The sequence below is a fragment of the Salvelinus sp. IW2-2015 genome, linkage group LG32 (genome assembly GCF_002910315.2).
Source record: "Salvelinus sp. IW2-2015 linkage group LG32, ASM291031v2, whole genome shotgun sequence".
Classification (NCBI taxonomy): Eukaryota; Metazoa; Chordata; class Actinopteri; order Salmoniformes; family Salmonidae; genus Salvelinus; species Salvelinus sp. IW2-2015.
This window is the reverse complement of record NC_036871.1, coordinates 16390896-16409077: the sequence shown is the minus strand read 5'-3', so window position 1 is coordinate 16409077 and position 18182 is coordinate 16390896. Positions and strand designations below refer to the sequence as shown.

The following is an 18182-nucleotide window of genomic DNA, read 5'->3' as shown; positions in this document are numbered from 1 at the left end:
ATCCGATTGTTATGAAAACTTGAAATCGGCCTTAATTAATTGTCCATTACGATTAATCTGTCAACCTCTAATAATGTTTGTTTCCAACATTAGGGCTGTTTTACTAAAGAAGTTAAATATGCTTGTTTTGTTTCCTTGCCATGATACTAACGAGTATCCTGATAYTGGTATCGTCCCCCACCCTACTTCTCAGCCTGGTCCCAGATCTGTTTGTGCCTCTTGCCATCTTCATTGCACATTGTCAAGCCAAACCCAAGGAGTTGGCTTGATGGCACAAACAGACTTGTGCTTATTTGTCAAGGTTGATTTGTGGGTGATTTTGAGCCATGCCACATTACATTGTTCTGATGTTGTTGATTTGGTTTTGTGCAGCTCCTTCACATCGCTTCTGTGTCTGGAGGGCTCTGTTACCTTCACTCCCCTGTCCTTATGGTGTTTCTCAACCCCATTTCACACCTCGGCGGCTTTTACACTAACGAAATAGATGCAGTAAGATCTGCCTTTCTACTGCATCAGATGTGCAACTTTTCTGTTTACACTATCCTCACATTAACCTTGGATGTGTTGTGGCCAAATCCACATTCACACTTCATGTGTGTCTGCAACTAATAGTCCCAGGAGGAACCTCAGTCTACCTCACTGGCTGAGTTGGCAGCGTTCTGATCAGTTAAACAGTCAAATCAAGCAGTTAGCACAGACTGTGGTCGTAAGGGAATAGCGTGCCATTTGGAACGCAGTTTGTTGGAAGTGTCGGTTCGGAAGTAGAGTGAACGTTTCAGCCAGAGTCAACTCAACCACAGTTCTCTCTCTAAACAAAAAAAAATACCTCGAAGAGAATTGTATTCTCATTTGCGGTCTCTCTGCTGCTTGCCTGCCAGGCTGTTCATCTTGGCTTAGTTCAGACAGGCTATGCAGTAATTTCGCTATTTCTAGACCATAATCAGTTATGCTCGCTCTCTGTTGGGGTCTGGAGCCTGTCTGCATCCCCACTGGTCTAATCCCAAACTCTTCCCTATATCAGACTCCTCCACCCCCTATATCAGACTCCTCCACCCCCTATATCAGACTCCCCACCCTATATCAGACTCCTCCACCCCCTATATCAGACTCCTCCACCCCCTATATCAGACTCCTCCACCCCCTATATCAGACTCCTCGGCTCCGTCCTAAACGGCAGCCTATTCCGTTTCTAACGCGCTACTGGTCGAGCAGGCTCCAAAGGGCTCCGGTCAAAAGTGGTGCACTATATATGGAAAACGGGGGCCATTGGGGACACGCATGATGCCCTTTCTGTTCTGCGAATGCTTTGAACGTTACAGTAGCGTTCGCATGCAGCTAGGAGAGCAGAGAGAAGCATGCAATGGGTTGTCTCTGAAATGTATTATGTTGTGACGTTGTTTGTCAGATCACTCCCCAGATAGTTGTAGCAGCATTTTGTCTTCAGTTTGTCAGCTCCCACCACATTGCCTAAGTAACTTACTCTGTCCTCTCYGTCTGTCAACGCAGAGAGACTCTCCCGCCATGCATATTGCTAAATCCTAAATCTACGGTCACTTAACTACGCTCTCAGTTCCCTGCGTGTGTCCGTGAGGACACGCGCTCGTGTTTCCTGCTCCCAGAAAGAGAGCGCTGCAGCTAACATTCTCAGGGTTATACGGAAACCTCTTGAGAGTGCTAGTCGGAGTCAGTCGTACAGTAAATGACATGCAGTAAACGACATGCAGATGAGAGGGTATGGGGGTCAGGGGGGGTAGAGGCTTAGCTTCACACGGTCCATCAGGGCTGGGCGATATGGCCCAAAAATCATATCACAATATTTTTCTCATTTTCTACGATGTGGTGGTATTTGACGGGATTTTATATTTCTGCATGACCCTAGAATGGCTACAAATGAATTCTGATTTGAAAGGGCTTTCTCCATTCTGATGGTTTGGTACTCAACCAAAACTGACAGTGAAGTATCGTTATAGACRGTATTGTAAAAATCGATACAGGTATTCGCGATGTATCGACCAGCCCTAGTCATCACCCTCCAGCCAGCCAGCCAGCCAGCCTGCTCCTTCAGTACAACACTGGTCTTTGTGCGTAATGCTCAGTGCTCAGCAGTACATGGCGAGCGATACAGCAGCCGTCAGACTGTGTGGCCTGTCTGTGCAGTGAGGCTGAACCTCTACTGCCTGTTTGGATGGAACCCAGAGCCCATGGTGCTCTGCGTTATCCCAGGACGCATCCTCACGGAGAAGGGCTTTAAAACTAGGTCTCTGATGCAGGCTTGGAGTCAAAACAAAGACTAATCTCCTGCACCGCTCATCAGCTCTGTGCAAGTCTGGAGTCAGGCCAAAGGCAACATGCAGCCAATGAAAACTAGGGATACCAGGGGGATCCCCAGAATCAGATCGGCAGGCTTATCTATAGCATACGGAGTTATTGACCTCTCAGTGAACCCAACACACATTCCTAGAACTGTAATACATCTTTCTCTATTCTGAATCTGAACCCACCTTTCTGTAAGCATAATACTTCTTTCTGTACATTTTCAAGAGCAAGAGAGGGAGGGTGTTCCTGCGAGCCTGACTCCGGGCCTGTTGCTTCATAGGGTATTGATGAGGCCTGCCTGAGTTGGTTCATGGGAACAGAGCTGGAGCCTGTCAGGGTTATTCCCACCTTGTTTGTGTGGAAATAAGAGCCATTTTGATTCAAGAGACAGCTGTTTTGTTTTTGCTGTTTGTGAGGGTTGATGTAGCCTCTCTGGCTATGCAAGGCTAGGAGTTGGTTATTGACGTAGCCGTGTGTGTCTGTGAAGGTGGAAGTTGAGTAAGGCCATTAGCTGGGCCGTATTCACCAGTTACCAAAGATACTAAACGAGACGTGGAAAAAACAGCCCGGTCTGAAGTTAACCTGAACTTGCCCAGTAATTAAGGCTTGTTTCAGTTGCAAAACATCTTGATACGTGGGCTCTAATGAATATGACCCTGGTTTCCAGCCCTGCTCCATCACCAGTCCGCTACTCTCCTTGTTTACTCCAGAAGTCCACTGTGAGGTGTGGTGGTGTGATATTTACAGTAGGTTATTTTTACTCTCGGGACATGGGCCTCTAGGAATGTCTTTTACACACGGCTCTCTGCTCTCCGATATGGCTGCCACTGTTGAATTTAACCAAGCAGATCGTATCTCCTCAGCAGACTACTACACAAAACACTCGCTAAAGGCCAAATGTAAGCTTGCCTCCCCCGGGGGGAAAATAGACATGGGTCGATATTGACGGAAAATCACTGATTGATTGCCCTGGCCACAGTAGACTGTGTTTACTGTGGATCATAGATGAACTTCTCTCTCACTCTTTCCCAATCCAGTTTGTCCACTCAGTGTTTTAGGAAACAAATGGGCCACTCTGTCCCATTCCCCATTTGTGATTTGTTTGTGTACACTCAGTGTTTGCACATAATGCATTTCCTGCCCTGAGCCATGTGACCACTAAGGGAATTACTCTTTATGGCTACACAGAGTAGTGATTTACTTTGACATGGTCCAGTCTGTCAAACTAACTGGTCATTACATTAAATCTGGATTCCCTAGTTGCTTCATCCATTTTTTGACTTATAAATGAATGATATGTAGTCATTGATTGCTGAGGAATATAACTTATAAATGCCACATGAGCTTAGTTCAACTGTCATACCACATCAGAACCCAAAATATTTATTTTATTTCACCTTTATTTAACCAGGTAGGCTAGTTGAGAACTAGTTCTCATTTACAACTGCGACCTGGCCAAGATAAAGCACAGCAGTTCGACACATACAACAACACAGAGTTACACATGGAATAAACAAACATACAATCAATAATACAATAGAAAAAATACAAGTCTATATACAGTGAGTGCAAATGAGGTAAGATAAGGGGGGTAAGGCAATAAATAGGCCATGGAGGCAAAGTAATTACAATATAGCAATTAAACACTGGAATGGTAGATGTGCAGAAGATGAATGTGCAAGTAGAGATACTGGGGTGCAAAGGAGCAAGATAAATAAATAAATACAGTATGGGGATGAGGTAGTTGGATGCAGTGATCTGTGAGCTGCTCTGACAGCTGGTGCTTAAAGTTAGTGAGGGAGATATGGGTCTCTAGCTTCAGTGATTTTTACAGTTCGTTCCAGTCATTGGCAGCAGAGATCTGGAAGGAAAGGCGGCCGAAGTAGGAATTGGCTTTGGGGGTGACCAGGGAAATATACCTGCTGGAGCGCGTGCTATGGGTGGGTCCTGCTATGGTGACCAGTGAGCTGAGACAAGGCGGGGCTTTACCTAGCAGAGACTTGTAGATAACCTGTAGCCAGTGGGTTTGGCGACGAGTATGAAGCGATGGCCAGCCAACGAGAGCGTACAGGTTGCAGTGGTGGGTAGTATATGGGGCTTTGGTGACAAAACGGATGGCACTGTGATAGACTGCATCTAATTTGCTGAGTAAAGTGTTGGAGGCTATTTTATAGATGACATCGCCGAAGTCGAGGATCGGTAGGATGGTCAGTTTTACGAGGGTATGTTTGGCAGCATGAGTGAAGGATGCTTTGTTGCGAAATAGGAAGCCGATTCTAGATTTCATTTTGGATTGGAGATGCTTAATGTGAGTCTGAAAGGAGAGTTTACAGTCTATCCAGACACCTAGGTATTTGTAGTTGTCCACATATTCTAGGTCAGAACCGAGTGGTGATGCTGGACGGACGGGCAGGTGCGGGCAGTGATCGGTTGAAGAGCATGCACTTAGTTTTACTTGCATTTAAGAGCAGTTGGAGGCCACGGAAGGAGAGTTGTATGGCATTGAAGCTCGTCTGGAGGTTAGTTAACAGTGTCCAAAGAAAGGCCAGAAGTATACAGAATGGTGCCGTCTGCGTAGAGGTGGGTCAGAGAATCACCAGCAGCGAGAGCAACATCATGGATGTATACAGAGAAGAGAGTCGGCCCGAGAATTGAACCCTGTGGCACCCCCATAGAGACTGCCAGAGGTCCGGACAACAGGCCCTCCGATTTGACACACTGAACTCTATCAGAGAAGTAGTTGGTGAACCAGGCGAGGCAGTCATTTGAGAAACCAAGGCTGTTGAGTCTTCCAATAAGAATGTGGTGATTGACAGAGTCGAAAGCCTTGGCCAGGTCGATGAATACGGCTGCACAGTAATGTCTCTTATCGATGGCGGTTAAGATATCGTTTAGGACCTTGAGCGTGGCTGAGGTGCACCCATGACCAGCTCTGAAACCAGATTGCATAGCGGAGAAGGTACGGTGGGATTCGAAATGGTCGGTAATCTGTTTGTTAACTTGGCTTTCGAAGACCTTAGAAAGGCAGGGTAGGATAGATATAGGTCTGTAGCAATTTGGGTCTAGAGTGTCTCCCCCTTTGAAGAGGGGGATGACCGCGGCAGTTTTCCAATCTTTGGGAATCTCAGACGATACGAAAGAGAGGTTGAACAGGCTAGTAATAGGGGTTGCAACAATTTCGGCTGATTTGTAGGGGTCCAGTTTTTGCAGTTCTTCAAGAACATCAGCTATCTGGATTTGGGTGAAGGAGAAATGGGGGAGGCTTGGGCGAGTTGCTGTGGGGAGTGCAGGGCTGTTGATTGGGGTAGGGGTAGCCAGGTGGAAAACATGGCCAGCYGTAGAAAAATGAAATTCTCAATTATAATGGATTTATCGGTGGTGACAGTGTTTCTATCCTCAGTGCAGTGGGCAGCTGGGAGGAGGTGCTCTTATTCTCCATGGACTTTAGTGTCCCAGAACTGTTTTGAGTTTGTGCTGCAGGATGCAAATTTCTGCTGGAAAAAGCTAGCCTTAGCTTTCCTAACTGCCTGTGTATATAATATAAGCTTGTTATATTCTGTTTGTAAACTGCATAGCCTCTTAACATTAAAACTATCATTTTATATAATGTATAGTCAGTCCTTGCATCTATAGTTCTGTCTATGAATCTGAGTTGTTACATTTCTCCAGGCCCATCCCTTTTCACCTMAACACAGGCGGGGTGTCTTGTTATTGTTTAAATGAAGGATTCTGGCTTKAAGGGATCCATTTGCAGAGCAGCGCCGGTGTGAATATGCTCTCTGCTCTCCCCTCTGTCCTGTAGTCTCTCCCTCTGACAGACTGTCATTCTCAGTGGAGAGATGGCTCCCCCTCCCCTCCACACTATCCCCATGTCGGATCTGTGAAGGGGGTGGGGGAGGAGGGCATCAAGGCCCGTAGAGCAGAATGCAGATCCACTATCAATTTAGCTTTTTAAATCAGAATGAATAAAAGGCCGGACCTGATCCTACAGTAGACACTAGATCGTGACTCCTCTTCTGAGGCGCTTCATGAGTACAGGCCCAGGTGGCATCTCCAGGTTTCTGTCTAAATGGGATGAGTGTCGTGTTTGTCAGAGTCGTAATGATCTAAATGCCGCCCAGCACCGTGTCCTCCGTTGTCCCTCACAGTCTGGGTTGAACACCATGGGGACACATCAGTTACACTTCCACCATGCAGAATATATTAACCTGCCCCTGGCAGACACCTACACTCAACAGTTTCTCTCACTATTGGTCTCTCTCTCCTCTGTCTCTCTCCTCTCTCTCTCGCTCTCTCTCTCTCTCTGTAGGCCTATCTCTTGGTCCTTCTCTCTCCTGAGCTCTGTCTCTTTCTCTGTCTCCTCTTTTTGATGTTCACTGTCACTCTTGTTGTTGATTCTGCTGATATATGTTGATGGTTTGAGAAGATCCGTGCCCGTTATCTATTGCGTGGTGTTGACTGTAAATCTGCTCATAATGCTGGTCTCAGTATTGTAAAGGATTTGTCTGTCTGTACATTGTGTAATGAGACTGCCCTCGGGGCTGTGGGGCGATTTAAATCAAACCCTCACGTCTCTGTGGTCTTAAAGCCTCTCCTCAGCCCTGTCAAGACTGGCCTTAAACATCTCCCTCTCCTCTCTCTCCCTACTCTATCTCTCCTCCCTCTCTATCTCTCCTCCTTCTCTCTTATTTATGTGTGTGTCTACCGGGGACAATGGGATATGCAAAAGCACACATCTCCCTTGCTCACGTAGTAAATAGACAACACATTAATCTTGTTGTTCTTCCTCTAGGATGCCAGCTACTGGTTACAGGTGCACCGGTTGGAGCATGGGGACGGAGGCATTCTAGACCTGGATGACTTGCTGTCTGATGTGGCTGATGACAAAGACCGGGTAAGTCAACTGACGCGTTGGCTGATCTAGCGGTCGAAGCCGCTGGCCCAGAATACATGTACCAGTGTGTGCGTGGGTTGGAGTCTGACCCACTGCTATTCCAGCGCCCCCGCTCTCCTATCCTCCTACCTTCCCTGTCAGTCACCTAATAATCCCCAGTTTACAATTGGCTCTTTCATCCCCCTCCTCTCCCCTGTAACTATTCCCCAGGTCGTTGCTGCAAATGAGAACTTGTTCTCAGTCAACTTACCTGGTAAAATAACGGTAAAATAAATAAATAAATAAAAAGTCACTGTCCTCTCTAATAAACAAGTGGGGGGGAAATTCTCCTTTAAAAAAAGACAGGGTAAGGGAAGTCAAGCAAGGCCAGGTGCCATCGTGCATACAGGATGACGTGAGATGGAGGGGTGTGAACCAGAGGGCCTCAACTTGACATTTACTAGCTTGTACGTGAACTTCTACCCTTTTGGAAACGGCACCATTGGAGATCTGCTTAGTGCTTTTCCTGGCATTTGTTATTAGATAATATCATGAGAATATTTGAACAACATGAGGATGATTCTTTATTTTTTTGCATAAAGACCATGAATGTCTTTCCTGTCCGCTTATTGACCTTTTCTAGATTTGTAAAACCACTTGGTCTGGGGCCGAACTGGGTTAATATGATTGTTTTTCATCAATACCATAGTTGACTGTTTGGATCATCTATTTATGCATCTGTTTATTTATTTACCAACGGCTTGGCCTACTCCGCTCACCCCTCTGCACAGAATCAACACGGTGGCAGGGTTCTACATGACACCCTATTCCCTATGGTGCACTATTTTAGACCAGGTCATGTAGGGTACTATTTGGGACGTACCTGTAGCTAGCGCGAGTGACCCACAGAGTCCCGAGCTGCTACAGTTGCCCTCTGACCCCTCGTCTCATTTCCTCTCATTATCAGTGTTGTTTCCCACCGTTTTTGAACGAGGCTGACTGAAGGAGGAGAGCTAATCCTCTGACTGAGTGACAGCAGGGTTACGGAGGTCGACAGGGGTCACATTCTCCGCTGGGTCAGCTCTGCTGTGCCCTGAGGCCACTGGGCTGTATCATAATCACAGTGTCAGTGTCACCGCAACACACAACCATGAGGATTTAGTATTGAACTGGAGCGGGGATATGGGAATACATGCAAGTTGAAACCTCCACCGGATGTAGGCTTGGCTTGTTACAGTAACACTGATTCAATTAAGGGCGGATGTTCTTACACCGTGGATGTTGCAATACTGCTAGCAGTGTGATGAGTTATGTGTCCTGTTGCTGGTATGAGTGTGTTAGTGTACAGTGTAATGTTTTAATTGTGTTGAAATTGTAGCCCGACATTCTTCTTTCAACGTGGATCTTGCAACACAGCTCAAAGTGTGGTGGTATTTTGATGCTCCCTGCATTTCCTGATGCTGTATGACTGTGTGTAGTGTCCTGTATGACCATGTGTGGTGTCCTGTATGACTGTGTGTAGTGTCCTGTATGACTGTGTGTAGTGTCCTGTATGACCGTGTGCAGTGTGTCCTGTATGACCGTGTGCAGTGTGTCCTGTATGACCGTGTGCAGTGTGTCCTGTATGACCGCGTGGGTTGATGTATCTCTCTGGCTAGCAGGCTAGGAGTTGGTTATGACGTAGCCGTGTGTGTCTGTGAAGGTGGAGTTGAGTAGGCATTAGCTGGCCTATTCACCAGTTACCAAAGATCTAACGAGACGTGAAAAAACGCCCGGTCGAAGTTACCCTGAATTGCCCAAGTAATAAGGCTTGTTTCAGTTGCAAACACATTTGATACGTGGCTCTAATGCATATGACCCTGGTTCAGCCCTGCTCATCACGCCGGCAGTCGCACTCCTGTTTACCCAAATCACTGTGAGGTGTGGTGGTGTGATATTTAAGTAAGGTTATTTTTACTCTCGGGCAGGGCCTTAGGAATGTCTTTTCACACACGTTCTGCTCTCCGAATGGCTGCCACTGTTGAATTTAACCAAGCAGATCGTATCTCCTCAGCAGACTACTACACAAACCTCGTCTAAAAGGCCAAATGTAAGCTTGCCTCCAAAAACCACGGGGGGAAATAGACATGGGTCGATATTGACCGAAAATCACTGATTGACATTGCCTGGCCACAAGTAGACTGTGTTTACTGTGGATCATAGATGAACTTCTCTTCTCACTCTTTCCCAATCCAGTTTGTCCCACTCAGTGTTTTAGGAAACAAATTGGGCCAACTCTGTCCCATCCCTTTGTGATTTGTTTGGTGTACACTCAGTGTTTGCACATAATGCATTTCCTGCCTGAGCCATGTGCCAAATAAGGGATTACTCCTATCTATGGCTACACAGAGTAGTGAATTTACTTTGACATGGTCCAGTCTGTCAAATACTATGGTCATTACATTAAATCTGGATTCCCTAGTTGCTTCTTCCATTTTTTGACTTATAAATGAATGATATGTAGTCATTGATTGCTGAGGAATATAACTTATAATGCCACATGAGCTTAGTTCAACTGTCATACCACATCAGAACCCAAAATATTTATTTTATTTCACCTTTATTTAACCAGGTAGGCTAGTTGAGAACTAGTTCTCATTTACAACTGCGACCTGGCCAAGATAAAGCACAGCAGTTCGACACATACAACCACACGAGTTAACATGGAATAAACAACACTACAATCAATAATACATAGAAAAATACAAGTCTATATACAGTGAGTGCAAATGAGGTAGATAAGGGTGGGATAAGGAATAAGGCCATGGAGGCAAAGTAATACAATATAGCAATTAAACACTGGAATGGTAGATGTGCAAGATAAAGTGCAAGTAGAGATATGGGGTGCAAAGGAGCAAGATAAATAAATAATACGTATGGGATGAGGTAGTTGGATTGCAGTGATTTGATGTCTATAGACTGTTGTTAAAGTTAGTGAGGGATATAGGTCTCTAGCTTAGTGATTTTATACAGTTGTTCCATATAGGAAGAGATCTAGAGAAAGGCGGAGAAGATAGGACTTTGGGGTGACCAGGGAAATATACCTGCTGAGAGCGCGTGCTATGGGTGGGTCCTGCTATGGTGACAGTGAGCTGAGACAGGCGGGGCTTTACCTAGCAGAGACTTGTGATTAACCTGTAGCCAGTGGGTTTGGCGACGAGTATGAAGCGATGGCCAGCCAACGAGAGCGTACAGGTTGCAGTGGTGGGTAGTATATGGGGCTTTGGTGACAAAACGGATGGCACTGTGATAGACTGCAATCTAATTTGCTGAGTAAAGTGTTGGAGGCTATTTTATAGATGACATCGCCGAAGTCGAGGATCGGTAGGATGGTCAGTTTTACGAGGGTATGTTTGGCAGCATGAGTGAAGGATGCTTTGTTGCGAAATAGGAAGCGCATTCTAGATTTCATTTTGGATTGGAGATGCTTATGTGAGTCTGAAGGAGAGTTTACAGTCTATCCAGACACCCTAGGTATTTGTAGTTGTCCACATATTCTAGGTCAGAACCGAGTGGTGATGCTGGACGGACGGGCAGGTGCGGGCAGTGATCGGTTTGAAGAGCATGCACTTAGTTTTACTTGCATTTAAGAGCAGTTGGAGGCCACGGAAGGAGAGTTGTATGGCATTGAAGCTCGTCTGGAGGTTAGTTAACAGTGTCCAAAGAAAGGCACAGAAGTATACAGAATGGTGCCGTCTGCGTAGAGGTGGGTCAGAGAATCACCAGCAGCGAGAGCAACATCATGGATGTATACAGAGAAGAGAGTGCGCCGAGAATTGAACCCTGTGGCACCCCCATAGAGACTGCCAGAGGTCCGGACAACAGGCCCTCGATTTGACACACTGAACTCTATCAGAGAAGTAGTTGGTGAACCAGGCGAGGCAGTCATTTGAGAAACCAAGGCTGTTGAGTCTTCCAAATAAGAATGTGGTGATTTGACAGAGTCGAAAGCCTTGGCCAGGTCGATGAATACGGCTGCACAGTAATGTCTCTTATCGATGGCGGTTAAGATATCGTTTAGGACCTTGAGCGTGGCTGAGGTGCACCCATGACCAGCTCTGAACCAGATTGCATAGCGGAGAAGGTACGGTGGGATTCGAAATGGTCGGTAATCTGTTTGTTAACTTGGCTTTCGAAGACCTTAGAAAGGCAGGGTAGGATAGATATAGGTCTGTAGCATTTGGGTCTAGAGTGTCTCCCCCTTTGAAGAGGGGGATGACGCGCGGCAGTTTTCCCATCTTTGGGAATCTCAGACGATACGAAAGAGAGGTTGAACAGGCTAGTAATAGGGGTTGCAACAATTTCGGCTGATTTGTTAGGGGTCCAGTTTTTGCAGTTTTCCAAGAACATCAGCTATCTGGATTTGGGTGAAGGAGAAATGGGGGAGGCTTGGGCGAGTTGCTGTGGGGAGTGCAGGGCTGTTGATTGGGGTAGGGGTAGCCAGGTGGAAACACATGGCCAGCTGTAGAAAAATGAAATTCTCATTATAATGGATTTATCGGTGGTGACAGTGTTTTCTATCCTCAGTGCAGTGGGAGCTGGGAGGAGGTGCTCTTATTCCATGGACTTTAGTGTCCCAGAACTGTTTTGAGTTTGTGCTGCAGGATGCAAATTTCTGCTGGAAAAAGCTAGCCTTAGCTTTCCTAACTGCCTGTGTATATAATATAAGCTTGTTATATTCTGTTTGTAAACTGCATAGCTCTTAACATTAAAACTATCATTTATATATGTATAGTCAGTCCTTGCATCTATAGTTCTGTCTATGAAATCTGAGTTGTTACATTTCTCCAGGCCCATCCTTTTCACTCAACACAGGCGGGGTGTCTTGTTATTGTTTAAAATGAAGGATTCTGGCTTAGGGATCCATTTGCAGAGCAGCGCCGGTGTGAATATGCTCTCTGCTTCCCCTCTGTCCTGTAGTCTTCCCTCTGACAGACTGTCATTCTCAGTGGAGAGATGGCTCCCCTCCCCTCCACACTATCCATGTCGGATCTGTGAAGGGGGTGGGGGAGGAGGGATCAAGGCCCGTAGAGCAGAATGCAGATCCACTATAAATTTAGCTTTTTTAAATCAGAATGAATAAAAGGCGGACCTGATCCTACAGTAGACACTAGATCGTGACTCCTCTCTGAGGCGCTTCATGAGTACAGCCCAGGTGGCATCTCCAGGTTTCTGTCTAAATGGGATGAGTGTCGTGTTTGTCAGAGTCGTAATGATCTAAATGCCGCCCAGCACCGTGTCTCCGTTGTCCCTCACAGTCTGGGTTGAACACCATGGGGACACATCAGTTACACTTCCACCATGCAGAATATATTAACCTGCCCCTGGCAGACACCTACACTCAACAGTTTCTCTCACTATTGGTCTCTCTCTCCTCTGTCTCTCTCCTCTCTCTCTCGCTCTCTCTCTCTCTCTGTAGGCCTATCTCTTGGTCCTTCTCTCTCCTGAGCTCTGTCTCTTTCTCTGTCTCCTCTTTTTGATGTTCATGTCACTCTTGTTGTTGATTCTGCTGATATATGTTGATGGTTTGAGAAGATCCGTGCCCGTTATCTATTGGGTGGTGTTGACTGTAAATCTGCTCATAATGCTGGTCTCAGTATTGTAAAGGATTTGTCTGTCTGTACATTGTGTAATGAGACTGCCCTCGGGCTGTGGGCGATTTAAATCAACCCTCACGTCTCTGTGGTCTTAAAGCCTCTCCTCAGCCCTGTCAAGACTGGCCTTAAACATCTCCCTCTCCTCTCTCTCCCTACTCTATCTCTCCTCCTCTCTATTATCTCTCCTCCTTCTCTCTTATTTATGTGTGTGTCTACCGGGGACAATGGGATATGCAAAAGCACACATCTCCCTTGCTCACGTAGTAAATAGACAACACATTAATCTTGTTGTTCTCCTCTAGGATGCCAGCTACTGGTTACGGTGCACCGGTTGGAGCATGGGGCGGAGCATTCTAGACCTGGATGACTTGCTGTCTGATGTGGCTGATGACAAAGACCGGGTAAGTCAACTGACGCGTTGGCTGATCTAGCGGTCGAAGCCGCTGGCCAGAATACATGTACAGTGTGTGCGTGGGTTGGAGTCTGACCCACTGCTATTCAGCGCCCCCGCTCTCCTATCCTCCTACTTCCTTCATCCTCGTCAGCTCACTGTCACGTCTCTAATGAAACTCATCATGTGGGCTGTCAAAGGGGGGAAATTCTCCTTTAAAAAAAGACAGGGTAAGGGAAGTCAAGCAAGGCCAGGTGCCATCGTGCATACAGGATGACGTGAGATGGAGGGGTGTGAACCAGAGGGCCTCAACTTGACATTTACTAGCTTGTACGTGACCTTCTACCCTTTTGGAAACGGCACCATTGGAGATCTGCTTAGTGCTTTTCCTGGCATTTGTTATTAGATAATATCATGAGAATATTTGAACAACATGAGGATGATTCTTTATTTTTTTGCATAAAGACCATGAATGTCTTTCCTGTCCGCTTATTGACTTTTCTAGATTTGTAAAACCACTTGGTCTGGGGCCGAACTGGGTTAATATGATTGTTTTTCATCAATACCATAGTTGACTGTTTGGATCATCTATTTATGCATCTGTTTATTTATTTACCACGGCTTGGCCTACTCGCTCACCCCTCTGCACAGAATCAACACGGTGGCAGGGTTCTACATGACACCCTATTCCCTATGGTGCACTATTTTAGACCAGGTCATGTAGGGTACTATTTGGGACGTACCTGTAGCTAGCGCGAGTGACCCACAGAGTCCCGAGCTGCTACAGTTGCCCTCTGACCCTGTCTCATTTCTCTCATTATCAGTGTTGTTTCCCACCGTTTTTGAACGAGGCTGACTGAAGGAGGAGAGCTAATCCTCTGACTGAGTGACAGCAGGGTTACGGAGGTCGACAGGGGTCACATTCTCCGCTGGGTCAGCTCTGCTGTGCCCTGAGGCACTGGGCTGTATCATAATCACAGTGTCAGTGTCACGCGCAACACACAACCATGAGGATTTAGTATTGAACTGGAGCGGGGATATGGGAATACATGCAAGTTGAAACCTCCACCGGATGTAGGCTTGGCTTGTTACAGTAACACTGATTCAATTAAGGGCGGATGTTCTTACACCGTGGATGTTGCAATACTGCTAGCAGTGTGATGAGTTATGTGTCCTGTTGCTGGTATGAGTGTGTTAGTGTACAGTGTAATGTTTTAATTGTGTTGAAATTGTAGCCCGACATTCTTCTTTCAACGTGGATCTTGCAACACAGCTCAAAGTGTGGTGGTATTTTGATGCCCCCTGCATTTCCTGATGCTGTATGACTGTGTGTAGTGTCCTGTATGACCATGGTGTGGTGTCCTGTATGACTGTGTGTAGTGCCTGTATGACTGTGTGTAGTGTCCTGTATGACGTTGCATGTGTCCTGTTGACGTGTGCAGTGTGTCCTGTATGACCGTGTGCAGTGTGTCCTGTATGCCGCGTGCAGTGTGTCTGTATGACCGTGTGCAGTGTTCCTGTATGACCGTGTGCAGTGTGTCCTGTATGACCGTGTGCAGTGTGTCCTGTATGACGCTGTGGCAGTGTGTCCTGTATGACGTGTGCAGTGTGTCCTGTATGACCGTGTGCAGTGTGTCCTGTATGACCGTGTGCATGTGTCCTGTATGACGTGTGCAGTGTGTCCTGTAGGACCGTGTGCAGTGGTCCTGTATGACCGTGTGCAGTGTGTCCTGTTACCGTGTGCAGTGTGTCCTGTATGACCGTGTGCAGTGTGTTCCTGTATGACCGTGTGCAGTGTGTCCTGTATGACCGTGTGCATGTGTCCTGTATGACCGTGTGCAGTGTGTCCTGTATGACTGTTGTGTGGTGGTCCTGTATGACTGTGTGTGGTGTCCTGTATGACTGTGTGTGGTGTCGTTGACCGTGTGCGGTGTCCTGTATGACCGTGTGCGGTGTCCTGTATGACCGTGTGCGGTGTCCTGTATGACGTGTGTGGTGTCCTGTATGATGTGTTAGTGTCCTGTATGACTGTGTGTAGTGTCCTGTATGCGCAGTGGGTGTCCTGTATGACTGTGTGTAGTGTCCTGTATGACTGTGTGTAGTGTCCTGTATGACTGTGTGTAGTGTCCTGTATGCGCAGTGTGTCTGTATGACCGTGTGCAGTGTGTCCTGTATGACCGTGTGCAGTGTGTCCTGTATGACCGTGTGCAGTGTGTCCTTGTGACCGTGTGCAGTGTGTCCTGCATGAGTGTGCAGTGTGTCCTGCATGACCGTGGTGCAGTGTGTCTGCATGACCGTGTGCAGTGTGTCCTGCATGACCGTGTGCAGTGTGTCCTGCATGACCGTGTGCAGTGTGTCCTGCATGACCGTGTGCAGTGTGTCCTGTATGACGCGTGTGGTAGTGTCCTGTATGACTGTGTGTAGTGTGTCTGATGACCTGTGCGTGTGTCCTGTATGACTGTGGTGTGGTGTCCTGTATGACCGTGTGTGGTGTCCTGTATGACCGTGTGCGGTGTCCCTGTATGACCGTGTGCGTGTCCTGTATGACCGTTTGTGCGGGTGTCCCTGTATGACCGTGTGTAGTGTCCTGTGTGACTGTGTGTAGTGTCCTGTATGGCAGTGTGTCCTATATGACTGTGTGTAGTGTCCTGTATGACTGTGTGTAGTGTCCTGTATGGCAGTGTGTCCTGTATGACTGTGTGTAGTGTCCTGTATGACTGTGTGTAGTGTCCTGTTGGCAGTGTGTCCTGTATGACTGTGTGTAGTGTCCTGTATGGCAGTGTGTCCTGTATGACCGTGTGCAGTGTGTCCTGTATGACCGTGTGCAGTGTGTCCTGTATGACCGTGTGCAGTGTGTCCTGTATGACCGTGTGCGGTGTCCTGTATGACCGTGTGCAGTGTCCTGTATGACCGTGCGGTGTCCTGTATGACCGTGTGCGGTGTCCTGTATGACCGTGTGCGGTGTCCTGTATGACCGTGTGTAGTGTCCTGTGTGACTGTGTGTAGTGTCCTGTATGGCAGTGTGTCCTGTATGACTGTGTGTAGTGTCCTGTATGACTGTGTGTAGTGTCCTGTATGGCAGTGTGTCCTGTTGACTGTGTGTAGTGTCCTGTATAACTGTGTGTAGTGTCCTGTAGGCACTTTGTGTGTAGTGTCATTACAGGACACCGCACACTGATAGCAGGACACTACACACGGTCATACAGGACACACGCATCACAGTCATACAGGACACACACACGGTCATACAGGACACACTGCACACGGTCTATACAGGACACACTGCCCATCACAGGACACTACACACAGTCATACCAGGACACTACACCAGTCTACAGGACACACTGCCATACAGGACCACTACACACAGTCATACGCGAAATCACACAGTCATCAGGACACACTGCCATAACCAGGACACTCACACACATCACACAGGATCACTACAACGGTTCATACAGGACACGACCCGGTCATACAGGAACACCGGCACCCCGGTCAATACCGGACACCGCACGGTATACAGGACAACTGCACACGTCATCACAGGACACCGAACGGTCATACAGGACACACTGCACACGGTCAAACGGACACACTGCAACGGTCCATACAGGACACACTGCACACGGTCTACGGACACACTGCATACAGGCCACTACTACACAGTCATACAGGACACCTGCCATACAGGACACACCACTAGTCATACCAGGACACTACACAACAGTCATAACAGGACCACTGCATACAGGAACACTACCACAGTCATACAGACGACACTACACACAGTCATTAGGACACCTGCCAATACAGGACACTAACACACAGTCCACAGGAACTACACACGGTCATACGACACGCACACGGTCATACAGGACACCGCACACGGTCATCACAGAACACCTGCAACACGGTATAACAAAGGACACCAACCACGGTCATACAGGACACCACACACAGTCATACACGGAACACTGCACACGGTCATTCAGGACACACTACACACGTCATACAGGCACTACCCCGGTCATCAGGACACACTGCAACGGTCATCAGGACACACTGCACACGGTCATGCAGGACACACCTGCACACGGTCATGCAGGACACACACTGGCAACCGGTCATGACAGGACACACTGCACACGGTCATGCAGGACACACTGCACACGGTCAATGCAGGACACACTGCACACGGTCATCCAGGACACACTGCACACGGTCATACAGGACACACTGGCACACGGTCATACAGGACACACTGCACACGGTCATACATGGACACACACTGCATACAGGACACTCACATATACAGCCGACAGTCTACAACAGGTCCACACTACACACAGTCATACAGGACACACACACGTCATACAGGACAACTGCCAATACAGGAACCGACCACCGCATACAGGAACCTACACACAGTCATACAGGACACACACACGTCATACAGGACAACCCACACGTCATAACAGGACACCGCACACGGTCATACAGGACTACCGCACACGGTCATACAGGCACCACACACAGTCCATACAGGACACACACACCGGTCATACAGGACACCACACAAGGTCATAACAGGACACACTGCACCACGGCTCATACAGGACACACTGCACACGGTCATACACGGAACACACTGCACACGGTCATACAGGAACACTGCACACGGTCATCACAGGACACACTGCACACGGTCATACAGGACACACTGCACACGGTCATACAGGAACACATGCACACGTATCACAGGACACTGCACACGGTCATCACAGGACATCACTTGCACACGGTCATACAGGACACACTGACACGGTCATACGGACACACTGCACACGTATACAGGAAACACTGCAACGGTCATACAGGACACACTGCACACGGTCATTACAGGACACACTGCACACTGGTCGATACGGACACACTGCACACGGTCCATACAGGACACACTGCA

General features: G+C 47.6%; 1 protein-coding gene across 1 annotated transcript in view; it reads left to right on the top strand.

Annotated features, from left to right (window-relative positions):
• LOC111956389 (partitioning defective 3 homolog) overlaps positions 1-18182 on the top strand; it is a 253578-nt gene that overhangs the window by 49569 nt on the left and 185827 nt on the right. Inside the window, 1 exon segment of the mRNA XM_023976856.2 lies at positions 7109-7210. Coding sequence (XP_023832624.2) covers positions 7109-7210 — 102 coding nt within the window.